Here is a 24,744-nt window from a genome sequence, read left to right on the forward strand (position 1 = left end):
CCAATAGGTTGGGCATAAGTGTAGGTGGTTTACCTGTGCAAGGCTGAAGGAGAATGGCTATTGGGCGAGGCACTAAGCGTTCCCGCATGGAGCATATGCTGCAGGGCATGATGCGCAAAATGACTGCAATGGACAGGAGATGGGGGAAAGTAGACCCGATAGGTAGGAGCGTGGCTGAGCTCAGACAGAGACTTGATGATCAGGCTGGTCCAGCTGGGAGACCCAAACAGGTAACAGTGCCCCCGCAACCCAGGGGGGATTTCGATGCATTGCCTAAGCGGGTCAGAGCCAAGAGGGGTAGGGGTCTGAGGAAAATTGAATTTTGCCCTGTCATGTGTCCCTACGTGTTCCCCATTATATGTTATATGTGCATGACCGATATGCATATGTTCCCCCTTGACCGAATAAAGACGCAATTATGGTTGTGTCCAACGTTAGTATGCCAGTTTCCAGTCCTCGTGAAAGCAACGAGTATTAGGCCTATGTTGCCAACGTTTTACATTGTGCACGTTATTTCATCGAGTTGCACCCGTTTCTGGGCCTCATAAGGGCCCGGACACCAGATTCAAGCTCCAGTCTCCTGAAATCACTCCGAGGAGCGATGCAGCCCCTCCCGCATCCCTGACCCTTCGCTTACTTTCTGCTAAGCAGCGCGGGGCCCGGCCTGGCCTGCCTGCCTGTCTGCCAAGAATATGTTATGCCTCTAGTTATCAGTTCAGCTCCCCGGCTTCACATTCTTAAGCTAACGAACCGCATAAACATCTTCAGCTATAGTCTAGTCTTCCTGTCTCCATGCAAGAGAATTACTGAATTAATATCCATAGAAGATTCATAGCACACGCAATACATGTAGAATATATGCATGCACCAGCCTTAGTGTCAAGTAGCCTCTGCCCTGATGACATTTAGATTCTATCAACATGTTCTCCAAACACCAGATATCAGCTATGCTATAGGTACATGTCGTCCTGACATCCCAGACTTTAGTCTCCTCTTCTAGTGCAGAAGTCAGAGCCCCCAGCTCTCCCTAGTTACACGTCATGGCCCGTTTGTGCGCACCAGTAGGTTAAAGGTTCCAGCTGCCCAGGTAGCCCCCTCCATGTATCCACCCATTTATGACACTTCTGTGACGTTTTCATCACATGTCTACGTGCACGCCCTGTGCACGCCTTCTTTGTACGCCCATGTGTTCTTATCTTACGTTTGTCACTTGTTACGCCTACTGTATTCAATGCAATTGTAATGTTTTCCTATATATACTATGTAATGTTGATGAGACGTTGCAGCTGCCATTCCAGTCCATTGCATGCCACTTTATGGTCTTTAGGCTCGAGCCATCCGATTAAAGCCATTCTGACTCAGATTCCTCGGATCCTGCCTCTTATTTATTGAGCTATCTGTTTTAGTTAATGTATAGAAAAATAGTACCGGTAATTCATTATTTATTTACCACATAAATGGCGCCCGAATAGGGACTTACCTCTTCCCCACGCGCCGGAGATGTAACGCAGGCCCCCTGACCCTTCTACAGCCGTGACGGAACCTCTACCGTGCACGTGCAGATATTTCTGCTTCAAGTCTCCCTCAGGCCCACGGAGGAGACGGAGACTGCGGTCCGGCATCCAGACGAGGCGGTGAGGAAGGCGGTTCGTCCCGACCAGAGCCCAAGCCGAGAGAGCAAGGTCCGAGGTATCCGGAGGCCCACCTGTAACCGAAGCCCGAAGCGCATGCGTAGTGCGTAGCAGTAACCAGACGTCGTAGCAGTCCAGTCCAGTCCGAGGCCTTCAGTTTGCTTCCCGGTGAGTACCGTTGCTGGGGGTATCTAGACGGGTGTTCATTAATTTGTGCCCGGTCCGACGGGTTTGGGTACACAGATCCGGTCCGACGTGTTCACCTACGTGGATACGGTATGACGTGTCTCTTTAGGAGACCGGTATGTTCTGTACTGTTTTAGCAGTGCATCCAGTAATTCTAGTAAGTCCGTTCTCGAGAAGTTCAAGTGTTATGTTTTCAATGTATCAGGTAGTATTCTGTTCAAACTGTTATTAATGTGTTCTTAAATGTCGTGGTATGAATGATTGTTTTGCTATTCATTACTGTGTTCATTGTGTATTGTGTTCAAGTTCAAGTACGGTTCAAATATGCTGCTGTTTTCGAAATTACGTCAGATAAAAACCAGGAAAGGGTTACTCGAAGAATCAGTTCCTGTCCCTCCTAGGGACAGTCCTGGACATTTCATGTATCACAAGCATGGCTTAGATGCCATATTGTATCAAGATTTATGGGTTGATTATACCAAGCATCTTGAAGAGAAATATAGATGGCCTGTATCAGGTACATGGGATGCCGAGTGCATCATGCGAGTAGAAGAAGCATTATGGAAAAAGAAAGCCAGACAGTCCCAGAAAGATGCCATAGAGTTATGGCGCAAAGAATCTCATAAAAGAACCGAGAAAGAATTCAGAAAAGCAGAATTAAGTAGGGAATCCTCAGAAAAAGCCCAAGAAAGGGAATTAATCAAAGAAGGTGAACGAGTTAGAGCAGAACAGTCAGACAGACAGAGAAATGCCCTTATTAAAGGTATGTATCCTCTTCTTGCCGAGGGTTTGCCGAAGGCAACCCCGGAAGCATCCCGTAATTTTCCGCCACCATTGGTTCCGATTAAGCTGCGTCATAAACCGACTGCAGCTGAAATTTTTCTTTCTTCCTATTTAGACGATACTGTTCCAGAATATGCTAACACAGATCCTACTCCGCCAGTCCAAGTTCAAGTCCAGCCCCCTGTTAATAATGTAATTCCTGTGCCTCCAGTCATTGGTCCGGTCCATGCGCCAGCACCCCAGGATCAACCCACATTATGTATCCCTACTGTACCAGTCACGTTACCAGCAGCCGCACATCCAGTATTAATTGACGATTCCAGTTCACGAGGGGCAGGGGGAGGTGCTCCTACCACCCGCCTCAAACAAAGCGCCTGACGCTGAGAGATGCAGCATTACGGCGTACGCCCAAAGTGGCTACGTATGAAGCCCTCAAGAAGTTCCTCACTGATTGTAGATATGATCCAGTGCCAGGCGAAGATCACATGATATTATACTCCGTACGTTTACGACGAGTTGCAAACTTCTTGATCACCATATCAGATATGAAAGAACATTTAGACAGAATATATCATTTTATCCGAACAGGGGAGAACCCAGGAAGTATTCACGAAGCTATGGCACACAGGAAAGTCGAGACTCAAGGCATGATTTTGCAATTTCTGATAAATGGTTTAATAAGAGAACAGGATCGTCCTGATAAAAGTCCAGAAGAGATGAAAGTCCTGACAAAATGGAGTGACAATATAGCAGACGGAAAACACAAGACACAAAATAGTATAGAAACCATGTACAGAAAGATCCGGAAAGAAATTATAGGTATACACGAGAGAGAAAAAGCAAGAATAGTAGCAGACAAGGAAAATGATTCTTTAGACGAAGATGTAGACACCGAGAATCCCAGCAGAATAGCGTATGTAGGTAGAACGAGACCGTCCGATAGACACACACGCCTAGATTACAAGAAAGTTTTTCCTCCTCCCGTACCAGAACAGTGTTCTCTTGAACAAGTATTCCAGGCTACCGATAAAATTCTGAAACTACGAATAGGTTACCATGAACTTAGTACCATGCATGAACAAGAACTAGCCCGATCAGCAGTCCGATGGGTTAGTGATTCTGCCACGTTCCCAGACGAAGTAGTGGCCCAAATGTTTCTGAAACTGCCCCCAGCCGAGCAGCGACTGGTGGGTATGTACATGATCCAGCACCTCATCACACTGTACGAGAGTCAGCATTCTGATCCAGGTCCCTTATATAATGTTTTGAACGAGTTACTCCTAAACAGATGGAAAGGTCTAGGTACCGATTTAATTAGTGTCATTCTAGAACAACGCCACAAATGCAGAACGTTCCTGACTCCGCATTTTGTTCCAATTTCGCCTCCGTTCTACATAGATAGACAGAATCCGTTGAGAGAAGTGCATCCAGTTAAGGGAGAGGGAGGTAATCTCGAACGAGTATTTGTTTACACCCCTATCACGAAAATAGAACTACTAGAAATGAAAAAGTTAATACCCTGTCACGATAAAGATCCAGCAGGGTTCCATCGAGAATTAAAAGACATGCTCCGTATGGGAGAATATACGTATCCTGATATCATAAAAATGTTAAAGGTCCTGTTGCCTGCGGGCATATATGAAAAACTTAAAGAAAAAGAATGGGAGGTGGGAGAGAAAAAGATTGATTGGACCGCGTTAGAGACCGAAGATAATGCAAGAGTCCCAGGTACTGGTCTAGGGGATAAAGCCAGAGAATTGCCCGAACTGTTAATACAAGTCTTGCCAAGATTACTAGCTACGAAAAAGGAGGACTGGGATGCCATCTCAGCCTGTAAACAGAAACAAGACGAAGACACTAGTGATTTTTATTCCAGATTTGAGAAATGTTTCATTATAAATAGCGGTCTGAAAACAAGTAGTGAGTCATATCCACATCTTTTTGTTACCAAACTAGTTGAGAATTCTTTACCGCAAGTTAAAAATAGAGTATTGAAAGTCGAGAGTACTTGGCAAGCTAATACCCCATCTCAAATGCTCCAGATGTTACAATATCACCAGAACAGAATCAGGGAAGAGCAAGAACATGAAAGGAGACGTATGAAAGACACGAAAATGAAAGTACTAGTTGCACAGTCTGTTCAACCAGATAGTCAGAAGAGGGGTCCGAATCAGACTAGTCATTCTGCAGCTCCTGTTAAAGGGACCTGCAATTACTGTAAACAGCCAGGTCATTATATAAACGAATGTGCAGTTCTGAAACACAACATAGCTACAGGTAAGACGAAAGAGAGACCGCGTCCTCCTAGACAAGAACATGTCCCGCAGAATGCCCAGCCACCGCAGAACGCACAACAGACAGTTACAGTACCGCAGCCTATAGCTGCCACACAACACGTTACACAGCAGATGTACCAGTACGCACAGTCAGATTATCCAGAATATCAGCAGTATTCATGAAACAGCCTAGAGAGGGAGGTTGGCTTGCCTCTCATCGAGGTTCCTGTAGATCAAGAGGGTCCCTATGTATCTGCTGTACTCTCCCCTGAGGCGGAAAGCCGGGGGCTCTTCTCTATCCCTCATTTAGAAAGCGCGCTGACATAGCCTGCTATTTTAAGACTTGTGAATATTTTAAACGGTAACAATTTTAATTAACTGTGTCACAACTGCTTACTCGCGTGCAAGATTTACTTTGCACCGAGGCGTGCTTCACTCACCCCCTCATCCCGGCGTGGCCGATTGCGGGCTCACGACGCGGGACAGGGGCGCCATCTTGGAGGGAGGAAGGGTTGGCGGTCCAGTGGCAGGACGCCTCCCGCCCTCCAGGTTACTTAAGGAGCTGTGCAAAAGGGCTCGTTGTATCTGCTGTACTCTCCCCTGAGGCGGAAAGCCGGGGGCTCTTCTCTATCCCTCATTTAGAAAGCGCGCTGACATAGCCTGCTATCTTAAGACTTGTGAATATTTTAAACGGTAACAATTTTAATTAACTGTGTCACAACTGCTTACTCGCGTGCAAGATTTACTTTGCACCGAGGCGTGCTTCACTCACCCCCTCATCCCGGCGTGGCCGATTGCGGGCTCACGACGCGGGACAGGGCGCCATCTTGGAGGGAGGAAGGGTTGGCGGTCCAGTGGCAGGACGCCTCCCGCCCTCCAGGTTACTTAAGGAGCTGTGCAAAAGGGCTCGTTGTATCTGCTGTACTCTCCCCTGAGGCGGAAAGCCGGGGGCTCTTCTCTATCCCTCATTTAGAAAGCGCGCTGACATAGCCTGCTATCTTAAGACTTGTGAATATTTTAAACGGTAACAATTTTAATTAACTGTGTCACAACTGCTTACTCGCGTGCAAGATTTACTTTGCACCGAGGCGTGCTTCACTCACCCCCTCATCCCGGCGTGGCCGATTGCGGGCTCACGACGCGGGACAGGGGCGCCATCTTGGAGGGAGGAAGGGTTGGCGGTCCAGTGGCAGGACGCCTCCCGCCCTCCAGGTTACTTAAGGAGCTGTGCAAAAGGGCTCGTTGTATCTGCTGTACTCTCCCCTGAGGCGGAAAGCCGGGGGCTCTTCTCTATCCCTCATTTAGAAAGCGCGCTGACATAGCCTGCTATTTTAAGACTTGTGAATATTTTAAACGGTAACAATTTTAATTAACTGTGTCACAACTGCTTACTCGCGTGCAAGATTTACTTTGCACCGAGGCGTGCTTCACTCACCCCCTCATCCCGGCGTGGCCGATTGCGGGCTCACGACGCGGGACAGGGGCGCCATCTTGGAGGGAGGAAGGGTTGGCAGTCCAGTGGCAGGACGCCTCCCACCCTCCTCGGCAGGATATAAAATGAAGGGATCATCCCGTCCGCGCAGCGGGCGGGCGCAGCGGGCGCGCCGGCGGCGCGCCGAAGGCGCGCCAAAGGCAAGCCCGTATGCGCCCGTCCGCGCCGGACACGGGCCAAGGGCCACCCCCCCTGGTTCTGCCTTGCCTGCCCGCCTCGCTCCCTACACTCATGCTATGCTAACTGACCTGCGCCCACAGCCAAACGAAGGATGTGTTAAACACAGTATGGATTTTCTAATGTCCACTTCTATACTAAATTGTAAACGCTGCCAGGCATCCATCCCCCTTCTAAACAAATCGGTGGGAAGTGATATTCAGAAGGAGACAATAAAGACTCCCATTATTGCCCTTATTAATGTTCGCTCCCTGGCCAAACATAGGCAAGAAATTGCAGATCTAATTGTTGATAGGAATATTGATGTGATGTTCCTAACAGAGACCTGGATGGACACAACGTCGGACCCAGATCTTGTTATAGCTGTCCCAAAAGGATTTAAAGCATATAGAGAGGATAGATTAGGCAAAAGAGGAGGAGGAATTGCTATAATAGCTCGGGAGACTTTTAAAATACGTACCACGATCATTCCCACCATGACATGTGAGTCATTTCAGTATGATATTCAGCTGTCCCCATCGTATAACTTCAAAGGTGTATTACTATACAGACGACCTGAGACACGGTCGGGATTTCTTACAGAAATCTCCTCCATCCTAGAATCCCTAGCAATTGAGAAAGCTGTAACATTGTTAGGAGATTACAATTTCCACCTGGATAGTCTCGAAGATATAGACACCACTGCCCTCCTGTCAGAGATGGAGGTTTGTGGCCTATCTCAGTTGGTGACAGGACCTACCCATAAAGGAGGGCACACCTTAGATGGTATTTTCACCAATCTACAAAACCTAGCAATAACTGATATCCTCCCCATGACCTGGACAGATTATTACCTAATATTAGGCACCATAAAAATTAGCGATGCACCTTCCGTTAAACCACCCCCTCTAAAGCAGGATTCTTTCAAAGCATGGAAAGATATTAGCATTCCTGACCTTAGAGTATTCCTGGATAACTCCAAACCTGTTTTCTCTATTGACCCAGAGACAGCTGCATCGCAGTATCAAGAATGGCTGGTCCACGCTACTAATGAATTAGTACCAATTAAACAAATGTCCAAAAACAGAAATGCTCCTTCGGCACCCTGGTATACGGAGGATCTTAAAAGACATAAACAGCTTTGTAGAAATAGGGAGAGGCACTGGAGGAAAAATTATGATGAGGAAAGTAAAGACAAGTACAAGAAGCTGTTAACCCAGTACAAACTATTGATCCTGGAAACTAAAAAGAAATATTATAAGGAGCAAATTGAGAAATGTAGTAATTCCAACAAAAAGCTCTTTGATATAACCAAACAACTGGCAGGAGCAACTCCTGATCTACACCCCCCAGCTTCACAAAAGTTTTGTGACTCAATAGCCTCCCACTTCTTTACTAAAGTAAATGATATCTTTTCTTCATTTACGTCATCTGATCATCCAAAAAGTAACGATTCAAGGAGGCCAAATACCGATAAAACATTCTCGCAATTTGCGGAAATTTCGGATAGTCAAACCCAGGAAATTATCAAATCCATTAAATCCGGCTCAGCACTGGACCCCTGCCCGTTGAAAACCATACGCCCATTAATGGATATCCTGATCCCGGCGATAACTCACATTTGTAATCAAATGTTTTGTACTGGAACTTTTCCCATCCCTCTAAAGAAAACTTTATTGAAGCCACTCCTGAAAAAAGAGGGCCTAGATAAAGTAGAGCTAAAAAACTATAGGCCCATAGCTAACCTTCCATTCCTAGCCAAAGTGGCAGAAAAGGCCATGAATATTCAACTTGCGGAGTTCATCGAGCAAAACCAGCTGCTCGATGAAACGCAATTCGGATTCCGTAAGTTTCATGGTACAGAAACAGCCCTCATTAAGGCAGCGGATGACATCCGTCTGATTGGAGACCAGGGGGGGGTCAGCACTACTGGTGCTCCTAGACCTATCGGCCGCCTTCGACACGGTCGATCATAAGATCTTGGTCGATCGTGTCGAGGGGATGGGCGTAAGTGGCCTGGCCAAGAAACTGCTGGCATCGTTCCTGGCGGATAGATCTCAGGCAGTCGCCTTGGGACAATTCGAGTCAACGGAGTTGTCCCTGCCATGTGGGGTACCCCAAGGTTCATCCTGAGTCCGACACTCTTCAATATCTATGTGTCGGACCTCGCAAAAACCATCAAAGCGCATGGGATGAACCTTACCTCATATGCTGACGACACCCAGTTGATCTTGACGGTCAGAGATGATGGGGAAGCAGTGGCAGAAAGTTTTAAGGCAGGATTGCTGGCTATCGATCGATGGATGTCCAGAAGCCGCTTAAAGCTGAATTCTGAAAAAACAGAAGTGGTAACGTTTGGTCACCTTAGCCCTAGCTGGTCTCCGGCATGGTGGCCACCATCTTTTGGAGCCTTGCCTAAACCAACTACGAAGGTGAGAAACCTAGGTGTCACCTTCGACGATAACTTGAACTTTATGGCTCATGCCAACCAGACGACCTCGGCAGCTTTTTACAAACTACGCCTGGTAAGAAAGATCCTGCCATTTCTCCCTGAATCTGTGGGTAGAACCCTGATTAGTGCCCTTGTTTTGTCGGCACTAGATTATTGTAATGGCTTGTTTGCCAACGCTCAAATCAGAGTGATAAAAAAAATGCAATTAGTACAGAACGCTGCGGCCAGGTTACTCTCAGGTGTCCCTAGATTTAAGCCAATAACTAACACCCTGAGAGATCTTCACTGGCTGCCTGTAAAGAACCGAATAAAGTTTAAAACCTTGTGCATTGTATATAAAGCATTACACCAACAAGCCCCACAATTTCTGAGAGATCATCTTATCCCATATCAGCCTTCCCGGCCACTTCGGTCCGCAAAGATGAACGATCTGGTAGTGCCACGCACTAGATTGGTTAACTGGGGAGACAGACGCTTCTTGGTGGCTGCCCCGAAATTGTGGAACACACTTCCGCAAACCATTAGATCTAGCCCAAATTTGCTGTTATTCAGGAAGCAACTGAAAACATGGCTGTTTAATCTCTAGAGTCCAGAAGCCAAAGTTAGGAGAGCCTGCAGTTTACAGCGCCGAGACGCCTTTGGGCATTTGTTCGCGCTATACTAAATGTTAAAAAATAAATAAATAAATAAATAAATACACAGTCAAGTCTTAGGGAAAGACAGAAAGTTTCTGATTGATACAGGGGCAAGTAGGACTACCATCAGTCATGACGAGGTTCCAGGGGCTCCACTCTCAGGCTCAAGAAACGTTTCCCTGGGATTTTCAGGAAAGCCTATTGTTAATGAAATATCGAAACCAGTTTCCCTAGAAGTTGGTCCATTGTCCCGAACTACAGACTTGTTACTTACGAAATCCTGTCCTGAAAATTTACTAGGTATTAAAACATTGAAAGAGTTAGGTGCAGTCATATGCTGTTCCCCAGAAGGTGTGAGATTGTTTTACGTGATTTTAAAGGTCATTATGTGTTACGTGATTTTGATCCAAGATTACTGAATGTACCACAGCATTTATGGGCGCAAGGTCCAACTGATGTAGGTTGTATGCACATTACACCATATCGTGTCACTCTGAAACAAGGTGTTGTATTACCACGAATCCGACAGTACAAATTGCCACCTGAGGCTGTAACAGCCTTATCGAAAATTATTGACAAACTCATTGCTCAGGGGGTGGTTGTAGAAACTGACTCCAATGTATGTAATTCCCCTATCATTCCAATTCTTAAACGTACTGATCCAAATGCACCTCCAGTTTATCGATTAGTGATTGATCTTCGAGAACTTAATAAATGTATCATAACCCAGTACCCTGTGGTTCCAGATATCTCTTCCCTAATGACAGCCATTGATTCTGAAGCAGAGTTCTTTACAGTTATTGATCTCAAGAACGCATTCTTTAGTGTCCCCATTCATCCAGACAGCCAGTTCCTTTTCGGATTCTGTTTAAACGGAAGAAGCTATAAATTTACACGAGCTCCTCAAGGTTTCACAGAAAGTCCTAGTATTTACAGTCAAGCACTTAATAGACAAGTAGACAGTATTCACATGCCAACTGACACTGCCCTGCTCCAGTATGTCGATGATCTATTAATAACAGCCCGTACAGAACGTGACTGCGAACGTGCGTCACTTACGGTCCTGTATTTTCTGGCCGAGATGGGGCACAAGGTGTCCCCTTCCAAATTGCAATTCTGTGTCCAGCAAGTGGTATACCTAGGACACTTACTGTCCAAGAGGGGTAGACAGTTGACACCTGACCGTATCCAGTTAATAGCACATCTTCCACAGCCCAAGACACAAAAGGAGGTACGAGCTTTTATCGGCCTCACTTCTTACTGCAGACAATGGATTCCTCAATATGCATATCTAGCTAAACCACTGATACAGTTAACGACACAGGAGGCAGCGACGTCGACTGTCCTCCCTTGGACCCAGGAACATACACTTGTTTTTAATGAATTAAAGAAAGCTTTATGTAATGCACCTGTGTTAGCGACACCGAACTACAGTAAGCCTTTTACGCTTTTTGTCACTGAACGTGATGGTACAGCATTGTCTGTTCTCACTCAAGATCAAGCAGGACAACACAAGCCTTGTGCTTATTTTTCTAGCACATTAGATCCAGTAGCCCAGGCTCTGCCTGCGTGCCTCAAGTCAGTTGCAGCCACAGCTCTAGCTATCAGACAAAGTGATTCCATAGTGTTAGGACACTCCCTGACAGTACAAGTTCCACACTCCGTGGAAGTTCTTTTAAACCGAACACAGACTCAGCACTAGACAATTGCACGATTAACAGGGTATGAACTGACACTGTTTCAGCCACACATAGAAATCAGACGCTGCAACGTTTTAAATCCTGCTACACTGTTACCCTCGACTGTTCCAAATCCTGCCACACATGACTGTGTGGAAGTTATTGACATCATGACGAAGCCAAGACAAGACTTGACAGACATTGCATTACTTGATCCCGACCTGACACTTTATGTGGATGGTTCATGTATGAGAACAAGTACAGGAGAACTAGTAGCCGCGTATGCAGTGACTACTGAAACCGAAGTTATAGAAACACACCGTATTGACACCCTGTCTGCTCAAGCAGCAGAGCTCATCGCTCTGACCCAAGCCTGCATACGAGCCAAGAACCTGAAAGTAAACATATACACAGATTCACGTTATGCATTCGGAGTCGTACATGATTTTGGAGTACTCTGGCAAGAAAGAGGTTTCATGACCTCTCATGGAGCCAAGATTCAGCATGGCCCCCTCATTCAAGCTCTGTTAGAAGCAATACATTTACCGAAAGCCATTGCTGTTATGAAGTGCAAAGCACATACGAAAGCTACTGACACTATTTCCCAAGGTAACGATCTAGCAGATCGAACAGCCAAGCTTACAGCCCAGACTCCAGATATTCTAGTTAATACGATAAAGACAGTTATTCAAGATCAGACTACTTGTATGACCGTTAAAGACCCTACACGAGATGTACTAGACATACAGTCACATGCTACCCCAGACGAAATCAAGAAATGGTCTGAACAAGGAGGGGTCCAGACAGATCAGGGATGGTTGACGAAGGGAAAAGCCACATGGTTTCTCCCCGACTCTATGGTTCAAGTTATTGTTAATACCGCACATAGTCCAGCACATTTAGGAGAAAAAGCCATGATAGACAGCATCCAGAATATTTGGTTTAACAAGCATTTACGAGCAGCAGCCAAACAGAAAGTACGTACCTGCATGATATGTTGTCAGTTCAATCCAGGTAAAGGTGTTCCGGTGGAACAAGGTGGATTCCATCCTCCTGACCACCCTTTTAAAGTCCTCCAGATGGATTATATTCAGATGGATCGATGCCGAGGTTTCAAGTATGTCCTCGTAGTTGTATGCGCTTTGTCCAGATGGACAGAAGCATATCCAGTCCCAGATTACACTGCCGCGACCACTGCCAGGCAGTTGGATCGTGAGTTTTTTCCCCGCTATGGTTTGCCCAGGGTCGTGTATTCAGATAACGGCCAGCCATTCTCATCCGAACTCATGAAACAAGTATCTCTTCTGTTAGGGTACCAGTGGAAGTTCCATTGTGTACGACACCCCGAGGCAGCTGGCCTCGTCGAGAGACATAATCAGACTCTGAAAATCCGCATTGCCAAGGTTTGCGCAGAGAAAGGCGGAGATTGGATGGTAGCACTGCCAGTCGCCCTTTTTTATATGAGAATGGTCGCTCACTCCCGTTCAGGTCTCTCACCTTTCGAGGTTGTTTTCGGTCGTCCCCCGAATATGTGGGCTACACCAATGCCCCGTAAAATTACAGATGTTGACAGTAATATGCTGACAGATTACCTGGCTTCCTTGATGTCTGCACTACTCTCTTGTCATTCACAGGTCGCTGCTGTCTTTCCAGACAACACGCAAGTGAAACCGAACGAGGTCGTTCCTGGTGATTTAGTGTTGATCCGGAATTTTGATCGTTCAAGCCCGCTGGAGCCCCGCTGGAAAGAACCGAAGCTCGTTTTGATGACCACAAGGACAGCGATCAAAGTGGAGGGCCGCAAGGGCTGGATTCATTCCAGTCACGTTAAACGATTTCATGGACTCCGTCCAAAGACTTTTTTCAAAGACTGCCCCGTTCTCAAGGACTGCCCAGATACTGACTCTAAACTCCCCCTGTTAGAGAAAACTCCGCAGCAGGAGTATAAAATAAAACTGAGGTCTAGCAAGTCAGACAGTTTAATTGTTTAAGTCCCTCTCGGGTGAAGCGGTTAGACAGGTTCCTGACATGTATGAGATAGACCCCCATAGTGAGAGAGTTAGTCGAAACTCCAAGAAAATACGTTGTAAAAATTTGCGCAGCCGATGCGTAATTACTTTACTGTTTATGTTATTTCTGAGTCTTACGGTTACATGCATAAGTTATGTTTTACATGTATATTTTCCTCCTATTAATTCACATGTACATTTGTCTTCTAATGATACAGTAGAGCACACCTTTAGTGAACTACCTCCTCACGAGTTATCCTACAGACTTGCCATGCGCAACAATACTTTTATCCGAATGTTACACTATTCACACCAGACTAGCAATGCCACTAATTGTTGGGTGTGTGGTCGACTCCCCCCTTTCCAGACACCGAAGGGAGTTCTGCCACTTTTTCCCTATCCGTTTTCACACAATGGTTCGTGTGGAGCATGGTTTACGATAACATCATCCACAGATGATAAGTCCCTTTTGAATAGAACATGTTTCCCAGACAAGGAAGGACTTTCCCATAGAACAGGGTTAGATCTAGAAAATGAAGTATATGATCTAGGTAATTATTCCTCGAATTTCATGGTTTTGAATGTTCAGTCCAAGACTACTCCAGACTTGCCTGCTATTACAGTCCTACCAGTAAAAGGCGAATTATGTGTCAGAAAGAATGGTTCAGTACATCTAGGACACAGTGATTGTACTACTGTGGTCGAGTATAGTGACAGTGGGAAATCTAATTTCAAAGCCTCACGTCATTCGTATTTTGTGTGTGGTCAGACCGCATATGTACGCCTGCCCCTAGATTGGGATGGAACATGTTACATTGCCTTCCTACTGCCACCCGTTTTTCTAGCCCCATCCGATTATCACAGAAATACACATCTAGTACACTTCAGACACAGAAGGGAGACTGAGTCCCCAATTGTCGATCAAACTGAAACTGCATTAGAATAGTATCAAGACTTCAATAAAGGTTTCTTTTTCTTCATAGGTCCTGTCCAGAATAGTAAGCTAATACGTAGGCTAACCAGAACCCTTGAAGCCGTAGTGAATGAGACTACTTCCGCTCTAGGTAACTTAACTGAAGAACAATCTGCTATGAGATTTGTGGTGCTTCAAAATCGTCTCGTCCTTGACGTCATACTGGCCGATAGGGGCGGAGCTTGTAGAGTCATCGGATCTAGTTGCTGCATTTTCATTCCTAATAACGCACCGTCTGTTTATTCAGCTATAACCAGACTTCATAAAATAGCCCATCAGTTACACCAGAATCCAGGCACCTGGACATGGTCCGGTTGGCTCTGGAGTATAATATCTGCCTGGGGATGGAAAGTATTGTCATTCCTAGGAATAGTAGTAATGATCATATTCAGTTGTTGTCTATGTTTACAATGTGGCCCTGCGATTTGCGGCTTGTGCGCTACCTCTTGTATTCCAAGTCCTAAGTCCCGTTCCGAGAAAATTCGAGACGAGCAAATGATGCTATATGAACAGATAGATGGTATCATGAATATTGATGTTTCCTGGAGGAAACGTAGGGCACAAGGAGGGAATGAGGAAAATTGAATTTTGCCCTGTCATGTGTCCCTACGTGTTCCCCATTATATGTTATATGTGCATGACCGATATGCATATGTTCCCCCTTGACCGAATAAAGACGCAATTATGGTTGTGTCCAACGTTAGTATGCCAGTTTCCAGTCCTCGTGAAAGCAACGAGTATTAGGCCTATGTTGCCAACGTTTTACATTGTGCACGTTATTTCATCGAGTTGCACCCGTTTCTGGGCCTCATAAGGGCCCGGACACCAGATTCAAGCTCCAGTCTCCTGAAATCACTCCGAGGAGCGATGCAGCCCCTCCCGCATCCCTGACCCTTCGCTTACTTTCTGCTAAGCAGCGCGGGGCCCGGCCTGGCCTGCCTGCCTGTCTGCCAAGAATATGTTATGCCTCTAGTTATCAGTTCAGCTCCCCGGCTTCACATTCTTAAGCTAACGAACCGCATAAACATCTTCAGCTATAGTCTAGTCTTCCTGTCTCCATGCAAGAGAATTACTGAATTAATATCCATAGAAGATTCATAGCACACGCAATACATGTAGAATATATGCATGCACCAGCCTTAGTGTCAAGTAGCCTCTGCCCTGATGACATTTAGATTCTATCAACATGTTCTCCAAACACCAGATATCAGATATGCTATAGGTACATGTCGTCCTGACATCCCAGACTTTAGTCTCCTCTTCTAGTGCAGAAGTCAGAGCCCCCAGCTCTCCCTAGTTACACGTCATGGCCCGTTTGCGCGCACCAGTAGGTTAAAGGTTCCAGCTGCCCAGGTAGCCCCCTCCATGTATCCACCCATTTATGACACTTCTGTGACGTTTTCATCACATGTCTACGTGCACGCCCTGTGCACGCCTTCTTTGTACGCCCATGTGTTCTTATCTTACGTTTGTCACTTGTTACGCCTACTGTATTCAATGCAATTGTAATGTTTTCCTATATATACTATGTAATGTTGATGAGACGTTGCAGCTGCCATTCCAGTCCATTGCATGCCACTTTATGGTCTTTAGGCTCGAGCCATCCGATTAAAGCCATTCTGACTCAGATTCCTCGGATCCTGCCTCTTATTTATTGAGCTATCTGTTTTAGTTAATGTATAGAAAAATAGTACCGGTAATTAATTATTTATTTACCACAGGTCGGGTACCCAAGTAACAGGGAGAGGGGAGGGCTTACGGAGGTGGTCCCTGAGGGAGGGCTTACGCCATCGGTGGCTCCCATGCCTACTCTTATAATTCCAACAGGGGTGCCGGTAACACTGGCAATGGCCTTGCCGGCATCAGCACCAAGCATAGTGCCCCACGTAGTTCCAGCGGTAGTCCCGATGGTACCCATGTTTACCCCGGAACCATTTTCGGTACCCGGCACGGGATCCCCCATACTAGTGGAAGCACCTCCAGTGGTTGGTCAGGTACCTCCAGAGCTGGCAGCGCAGTTAGCGGCGGTACTCCCTTGGCTAGGGTTAGGTGAGATGTTACCTCCTTCTGTGGGCGCTTTCTTTGGGCTGGTTAGCCACCCCGCACGTTCACTATGATGTCATAAAACGGCGCAGAGTGCAAGTGAATTATGTATTTTTGTAGATTCCTTAAAAGCATGCTGTGCCTTTTGTCCTGGATTATATTTACCAGTGAGATTATATTGGAGACAGAATAAACTCTTGCCCAAGGTATTCTCCATTCTTGGATATGCTTCAACCTATATAATTGATTTTGTATTTTCTGGCCACAATAAGGTGTTTACTGTTTTATATATATTTTTGATAGGAGGATTCCATCTCTATAATATATATGCAGTTTGCCTTGCACTGTCAGCAAGGTTCACTCTCTTGGTATTCCTTTGGAACCACCACACAAGGTGAGATCAGAATTAGAGTCCTCACCCGTATCACTACATTAATCCGCTGTCTAAACACAGAATTTTAAAGTACACTCATTTCTCCTTCTATGCAGGCAATTCACAGATATTGTTTTAGTCCGGATGAAGACCCCATAATGGTCTTTATTTATTCTCACACAAACCAAAGGGGTCGAAACGTCGACGTTTATTTATAAATCAAGCGTTGCAGCCCAACCTGACCACCACACACCAAACGATAAACTCTAGGTCATGTTGAGGGTGTTTTCATCACGAATATCACCCTGTGCCTAAATGTATGTTTTGTTATATATGGTATTAGTTATGTTTCAATTGTATTGTGATGTATGTGTAAACACTCTCTTTTCACTTCCCATGTGTGTCACCTATGCAAAAAGCAGAGTTTGATAAATTGTTTCTTTGTGTGTATACGTCCTGTGCTTTTTCAAAAATAAGATAGTTTTCTTATAAACTTTAATCACATTTCAATTGGTGCTATTGGTTTGTTTTGCAAAAACAGTGTTTAGAAAGATCCTTTCAAATAATGTTTTTTTTGTTTTCCATTTATTGAAGTCCTACCTTATGAGGAGACAGAAGAAGAGCGTATTGTATTTTGCTTTTGTGGCAGAACCTCTGCATGTTTAACGTATCTATCCCCAGGTTCTGCAAGTAACTGGGTTACCCCATTGTTTAATAACGTCCTTGGGGCTAAGGCCTGGAACTTGCTTCCCTGCCATCTCTGATCCACGCTTGCAGAACCTTGCTTTAGGAAATTACTGAAAACCTGGATTTTTGCAGCCCAGGATTCCATGTGCCTCTCGTTGATTTGATCCCCCGCAATAAACCTCAGCAAATTTTAACATGTCTAAATCTCTGCCCAGCGCTGGATGCTCCCTTGGAGCGATAGTCTCACTATGCAAATAATACATACAGTACAATTAAAGTTTGCACTTCTCTGGATTTACTGTATTGCACAGGATAAAGCACAACAGAGGCCCCCAAGCCTCTCTCTGACTCTCATCCCTTGAACTGTGATTGGCATTCACTGACGCCATTCCAGCCATGTAGGAAGCAGGGGGGGCCCTGAGCCCACTTCACCAGTGTGTCACATACACAGGTGCTGCCCCACTAGCATTCTGAAGGGGGCGCTGTTCTATCACTGGTGGTGACCACGTACAGGAGGCCGTGTGTGGTTTAAGTACCAGGACGCCAGTCGTGTTAGATGCAAAGATTTCAAATGGAACAGAGGCATTGTGTGGGCAGCTCTCCGCTCTAGACAGGATGTATGAGCGGTCAGCGTGAGCTCTTCACACACTTTGCTGCGGTTTTGGTTATTTTGGCTTGAGTTCCATTGCTGCTACATTGACACAGTTACTCATTAAGCATTTACATCCCTTCCTACCACAAAGGTGACTACAATAAGTGGGAATATTTGTCTCAGAATGTGCTACAAGATGGAGTACTGGTGTTTTGAAGGTACCCATACCCAGGTACCTCCATGAAATTTGGGGGAGTTGTATTGCTATGTCTGCCCTGGAAGCATTATTGCTTTTGCCTTTCTGGGAGCAACCCTTATCAGACCCCCCATGATTTCGCGGCTATGGGCGCAAATTTCATGCCGCAAAAAAGCAAAATTTGCAGCCCAAACCTGAAAATTTGCATTATTTTTGCGGTGGAAAAAATATGTGTCTGTCACAAAAACACTGCAGACTTGAGCTTTCAAGTGGCTTGCAGGGTCCTCAGGGGGCACGCAAAGGTGTGAGGTGGCCTGCAGGCTAATTGCTCAGGAGGAATTGATCACTTCTGCTGCCAGTTTTCCACACCAGTTTTTTTTGCATATTTTGTGAGCACTTTTCTAAAAATCGCTGCATTTGTACAAAATGTGACGATTTTGCGTTTGTTTGCAAATCGCAAAAATCTGGGGGGTCAGCCTTGTATGTATTTCTCCAGCTGAAATGTTCCCACAAACTATTTTTGAGTACCCACAAACATATTTTTATATGTTCCAATAATTTTCCATGGATAGCCACCCTTACACTCGAGCTTTCCCACATCTAACCCTAAACATATAATGACAGAAATTCTGCCATATTGGTCGTACTCACAGATTGTTTGCCGTCATAGGTGCACTTTACTCAATTTGACACAAAATGTCAATAACAACAACATTTATTGATAAACTTTAGGGGATGCTACATTTGGAACCAGATTTCAAATATACATTTTCTCAACAAAAAAATCTCTGGTCTCATATTAGCATTCCAAGGACATTAACTCATAATAACACTGTAAAGTAAAAAAGTATTCAGCTAAAAATCAGCAAAGAAATCAAATTGGTCTGAAGGCCAAATTAAGTTTAAGCGCTGTTATCGCTTTTGTAACCTCTACTTCTCTTATCAGTGCAGATAAATCCTCTCTTGAATAGATCCCTTTTGTGTACAAAGAGGTATAGAACCTATGAAATAACTCCAGTTTATCCTGCTCTCTAAATAAGGGTGTCCTACTTGTTGTTACAATTTCCTTAATATATTCTCTCTCTTTTGACTTGAGTAGTCTAAAGGGGCTCCCACTATGTTCCTGTCACAGCCCTATGCATTGTCCATGAAAAGCTCACATAGAACCATAATTTTCATGCCAGAAAAGAGGACTATATTTAAAAGGCTGTGGGCAAGCTTCGGGCAGTACCATCTGGAGAGAGTTGGAGGAGACATTGTGATATAGATGTGATTTATTGGACTAATGTGCTACTAATGGACTGGCTGGCCCAGTGGCATGGGGTAGACCTAAGTGAATAGTGTTGTCTCATTCACAGTGCAAGATATTTTTAAGAGTAAATAGCTAAATGCTCTTTATTGACTTTGGGACATCCATCACGAAGGCAACGGAGAACTCTCTTTGCCAAAGTGAAGGTCCACCCGACTTATTTAGAGATGGGCGGACCTTCATTAGATCAACAGCGGAGACTACTCTGTCAACACCATACCCAATAGAGTAAGGGCTGTTAGAGGTTTGCCCACCTGATTTAGAGTGGGTGAATACATCGCCAGGTCACTCAAAATTATGCTCTGCTTTACTTATACCACGGGCACTCTTGTCGTCAGCCATTCTGAACGATTCTGATACAAAGTGAGTCCTATGTAGCAAAGGCTATTTGCCTGCTGTAAGGCCTGTTGCAAATTTACACATGACACAATTTAAAACATTAATATTTAGGGTCGGAAATTAGCATCGCTTGATTTCCATTTATAGCTGTTGAGTCGTTTGTGGGTAGCTCGACACCATACAACACCTTCTATATGAGGGATGGTGGTTTATATTTCTTGGGGACTAATGGACAGTGAAAAATACATTTTAAAAAGCCCTATTCGTCATGGGGGAGGCGATGTAGTGATGGAGCCAAAGCCCATTCGCCTAAGGGTACACCTTTGTCATCATTGGTACTTTGATAATGGGCCATAGTAAGAGTGTAATGCATATGTTACAAATATTGAAAATATTCTTCCTCTGTTCACTTCAGTTACAGTTTTGTGTAGGGTTATATTTAAATACTGTCCTATAGTTACAGGGCTATACATAACAAAGAGTAGTCCTCTAACAGCAAAATTCACACCTCTGCCATAAAAACAGTCATGTACAAGCAGAAATTATTTTCCCAATTTAAACACACACCATTGGTGTTCACTGCATTAGGAATTTCAATAGTAGCACCCAGAACATGAGTTCTAGTTGCCATACCTTTGAAGGTTTTGTAGCCCATTAGAGATATTTCAAAGCCATAAAATAAACCATAACAAAGGGGTATGCTTTTGGAAATCCAGGGTCCTAATTAAATCCTCTCCATGGAAGTTACTGCTCTAAGTTGGTTCCCTGATTGGAATATACATCTGTAGTCCTCATGTGACTCTTTGAGAAAAAAAATGATGTTGAGTGCCCCTTCGGGTGCAATATATCTACATATGTTAGAAGAAAGATGAAAAGTGGCAAGAATAAGGGGAGTTCTCACCTCTCTGTACATCTTCACATCTGTCCTCTGCTTTCCTCCTCCCCTTGAGCTGCAGAGCTGTGTATCCATCCTCTTCCTCTGGTTTCCTCCTTCCCTTGAGCTGCAGAGTGGTGTAACCCTCCTCGTATTCCATAGTTGAACTTATAAAACTGGACTTCTCAACAAAGTGTCTGAGCTTTGAATGGTTTCTCTCAGAGCTGCTTGGCTGCGTTGCTGCTCTCTATACCGTGCACAAGAACTAGAAACCACGAGCCCTCAGATAGAAGCTGTCACATGGTGACGAACTGCCCACAAACCCAGTGGTGGCTAGTGACATTTGAAAGTGGTGAGGCGGAAAAATATTCTCTTACTGCACTGCGGCATGCCAGTGCAGAGAGCGAGCCCGAACAACCTACAGGGGGTTCGGGGGAATTTCACCCCTAGAAAATTTTGAACAAAGAGTGGACAAATGGTGCATTTTCAAGCAAATTTGTGGAAACAGGAAGGTTAATAAAGCAATCCCAATACAGAACCAAATGGTTAGGTTAACTTCATGTAGTTTGAGAGTAGACTAGACTATACCAATGTATAAATATAGGAACGGGTAGGGAGTTACTCTCGATTGATTTACAATGGATACGTGGAGCAAGTGGAGCGTAGTCACAAGTCCACCAAATACACACGGCCATTTCAATGTTAGCCTATGGGCTTTGTGCACCTGCATGCATCTTAATAATGCCTTGCTTCTTGCAACATTGTGTAATAGCATTCGACATGGCCTGCGGATTTCAAGTTCTAACAGTGAGGTTCCGTGAATCCTGAACCCGTTTCATAAAGGTCATCATATCGTGACAATTTTGGTATCAGCAGACCGAAAATGGCGAGTATAATATGTGCGAGTGTTTTCGTCATGATCGAGTCATGGATTCACCATGAAATCAGGGATTCCGTTCTGAACCCTTGGGTTCCATTTTGTGTACGGCAGCCATTTTGTGGTTGCCCTCACATAGGCCGATGACTAAGGCCGAACGAGTCCTTGGGACACGTACACTTTTAACTGACTTCTGTGTGACCTGGGCAAGCTGACTCCGTTGCCCGAAGCCAAACTTGTTAGGCCAGTTCTTTTCTCAGTAGCTGATCAAGATTACGGGTCAAGGCACAGGACACCATAAACCTTTATTGCACACAACTATGTCTTATCTTACTCACACCTGTCTCTGCTCCCTTCTTTATGGTCCGTTATACGATGGGGATGTGCCCGTTTTTATTATGGGTTCGATCGACCTGTCTGATGAAGAATGTTGGGTTCGACCAATAATTGATCAGGGGCTGGGCGACTGAAAAGTGGGTTTTACCCTCATGCGATACCTCTCATTTGGATGTATGTGATTGGACAGTTCGTAAATGTAAGGTATTTGTCTGGAATGTGATTTTTGGCATAAAAAGGATGGCCTGCTTTGTAAAATTGAGCAGTCTCCTGAGAACATACAACGTGTTGTACTTCTAGGATCTCTGTTACAGGCTTCAGCCAATAAATATGATCTTTGACGTCACCAAGAAGTTTATGAGTTTCTGTAGTCTGAGACAGGAGAATCCGAAGACTTTGGGTGTGTCCCCTGGCACCGCTGGGTTCTAAATAACCAGGTTCTTCAACAGAAGAATATTTTGCATGCCCACGGGCCGTGAAGCCCAGGGGTCACATTCCTCATTATTCAGCACATGTATTTGTGACTCACAAGCGATTTAAAGTAAATTATGGTCACCCAATGACACTACAAATTAAAATCAAGTCTAGGCATCACACTCTGCAGCGGTCGTGCAAACTTAGGATACTAATTGTGTACCCTTTGTTAATGTATCCTTTACCAAACAGAAAGAGACTTCATTCTGAATGTAATGCATTCCTGAAAGCAAGAAACCTGACAACTTCCTGAGGCATTGGAAAACTAAAAATTCATCTTCTTTTAACACAGCAGCTGCACTTCTAGAAACCCCAGAATCGCAATTGTGCCTGACACAGAAAATGAAAATGCTGACCGTCGTGACGCAAGGAGGAACAATAGCTTTATCGATGTTCACCCATGCGCAGGATTAGCCAATGTGCTGTGAAATTGTTTTCTCCCATTATGCCCAGTGCAAAAAAGAAAGCTGATTATAAACAATGGGGCATATTATCAAGAAAGGGCGTTACATTATCGCCGCTTTTATCGGCAGGAAAAGCGTCGATAATGGGCTTAATAATATGCTCTATGAATTCCAATTGAAGCCCATGTTAGATGTGAAGACATCTAACATGGGCTTCGATTGGAATTCCGTAGAGCATATTATCAATCCCATTATCGCCGCTTTATCGGCAGGAAACTGCCAATAAAAGCGGCGATAATGTAACGCCCTTTCTTGATAATATGCCCCAATGTTCTTCAGACATCAGTGCAAATAATCAAGCGCAGGTCCCCACATGAAGGCAGCCACACGGCCCAAACTCCACCCCAGTTCCATATCTAATCGAGCTGAGGCATTTATCTGTTCATACCAGCCCGGCACATTTCATGATAGGTTGAGGCTTGGCACTGGTTCGTATTTATGCCATAGCATAGCACAATGCTTAGCACCACGGTAAAATTGCCCTACTTCCCCAAAACACAGCGTTGCACATTTTTTTAATGTTCGCTCAATGCAGGTCTGCAGATTTTCACACATGCACGCCACTGCATTGAGAGAAAGTCCGCAAATCTTGGCCGTAGTTTCATGGCATTTATAGACCAAATAATTGGTATGTATACAGTATATGTTTGAGTAGCAAAAGGCTGACAGAAGGAGATCTTTTTAATGTTTAAGGTTCCTGGCACTGTGCAGGAAGAGGTACGCCGACTCCAGAAACCCTACAACACATTACATTTCAGTTGCTGATTGAGGCACTGGTGTCTGACAAATATGCCCCTCAGAGGCACGTGCCAACACATTTGCAAAGGCAGCCAGTAGATGTATAGATGTATTCCAACACTTATTCCAAACAGCCCAGAACAACGACACAACGCACTTTTACCGGGGCAGCAAGGCAGCGCTTAAAGAAGGCACGTGCTAAGCGAATACCAACTGCATTGCATATTTTGTGAGGGTTTAGGAGTGCCGCTCCCGTAAATTGTGCATATCTGTCGCAGACACGACCATGTTGGGGGAATATTCTCATGTCGCTGCAGGCCGGCCTGCCACTCGCTCTGTGACCTGGCCTGCAGCTCGCACACTGCTGTGGTTCATGGCGCAGCTCGCAGCGGGGTGGGGGGGATGTCGCGCAGGGGGGGGGGAATTAAATATAAAACAAAAGCAAAACTTACCTCACCGCTGGTCATAGTCCACGCCATCTCTGCTCCCCTTCATGCACTGGGACAGGAACAGACTAATTTGCATATAGCCAAGTTCTGAGCTGGGATGGTGCAGTGAGCTAAAAAACGGTGATGGATCAAGCTCTGATCTTTGGACTGGGTAAGAGTGGTCTGCTTAATTTAGGCACTCTGTTCATCACCACCCCCATTTCTGAATCATCTCTGCTCCCCTTGGCGCCTTGGCACTGGTCGTGAATGGCAGCCCCTCTCAGCCAAGCTTGGGGCACAGGGTACTTTTTGCCCGCAGTGGGCATGCGCAAAAAAGCGCAAACACAAGTGCGCATGAGTGGGCACGGGTAAAAAATTCGCCCTCCGTCCCCACTCATGTGCACTTGTGTTGCTCCCTGTTAACCTGGTGACAATCATGTCAGTCAACATGACGCCAGACCGCCCATCCCCTTCAGACTCTGAAGGGGTGGGCGGTCTGACGTCATGCTGACTGACATGATTGTCAGTTCTCCCTCGAAGTCTTTGAACTTAAGTAAACTGATTCACTTTACTTAAGTTCAAAGGCGCCGAGGGAGCTGCGGGTGGGAGGGGCTACGCCCCCACGCCCCAATGGACACACCGCGCCTGCACAAACCACTGAACAAAAATCGAAGGAACTCAAGCAATGGACGTTTCACACCTTGAATCTTCATGTTTTATGTTATGTTTGGTGTAAAATTGC

The 24,744-nt window shown here is 45.2% G+C and overlaps 1 protein-coding gene across 1 annotated transcript in view; it reads right to left on the reverse strand.

The window, feature by feature from the left end:
* LOC144767767 (killer cell lectin-like receptor subfamily B member 1B allele A) overlaps nucleotides 1-24,744 on the reverse strand; it is a 231,582-nt gene that overhangs the window by 141,274 nt on the left and 65,564 nt on the right. Inside the window, exon 3 of the mRNA XM_078651149.1 lies at nucleotides 20,713-20,798. Within this exon, the coding sequence (XP_078507275.1) occupies nucleotides 20,713-20,798 (86 nt within the window). The remainder of the gene's footprint in view (nucleotides 1-20,712; nucleotides 20,799-24,744) is intronic.

Source organism: Lissotriton helveticus, chromosome 7 (assembly GCF_964261635.1).
Source record: "Lissotriton helveticus chromosome 7, aLisHel1.1, whole genome shotgun sequence".
Classification (NCBI taxonomy): Eukaryota; Metazoa; Chordata; class Amphibia; order Caudata; family Salamandridae; genus Lissotriton; species Lissotriton helveticus.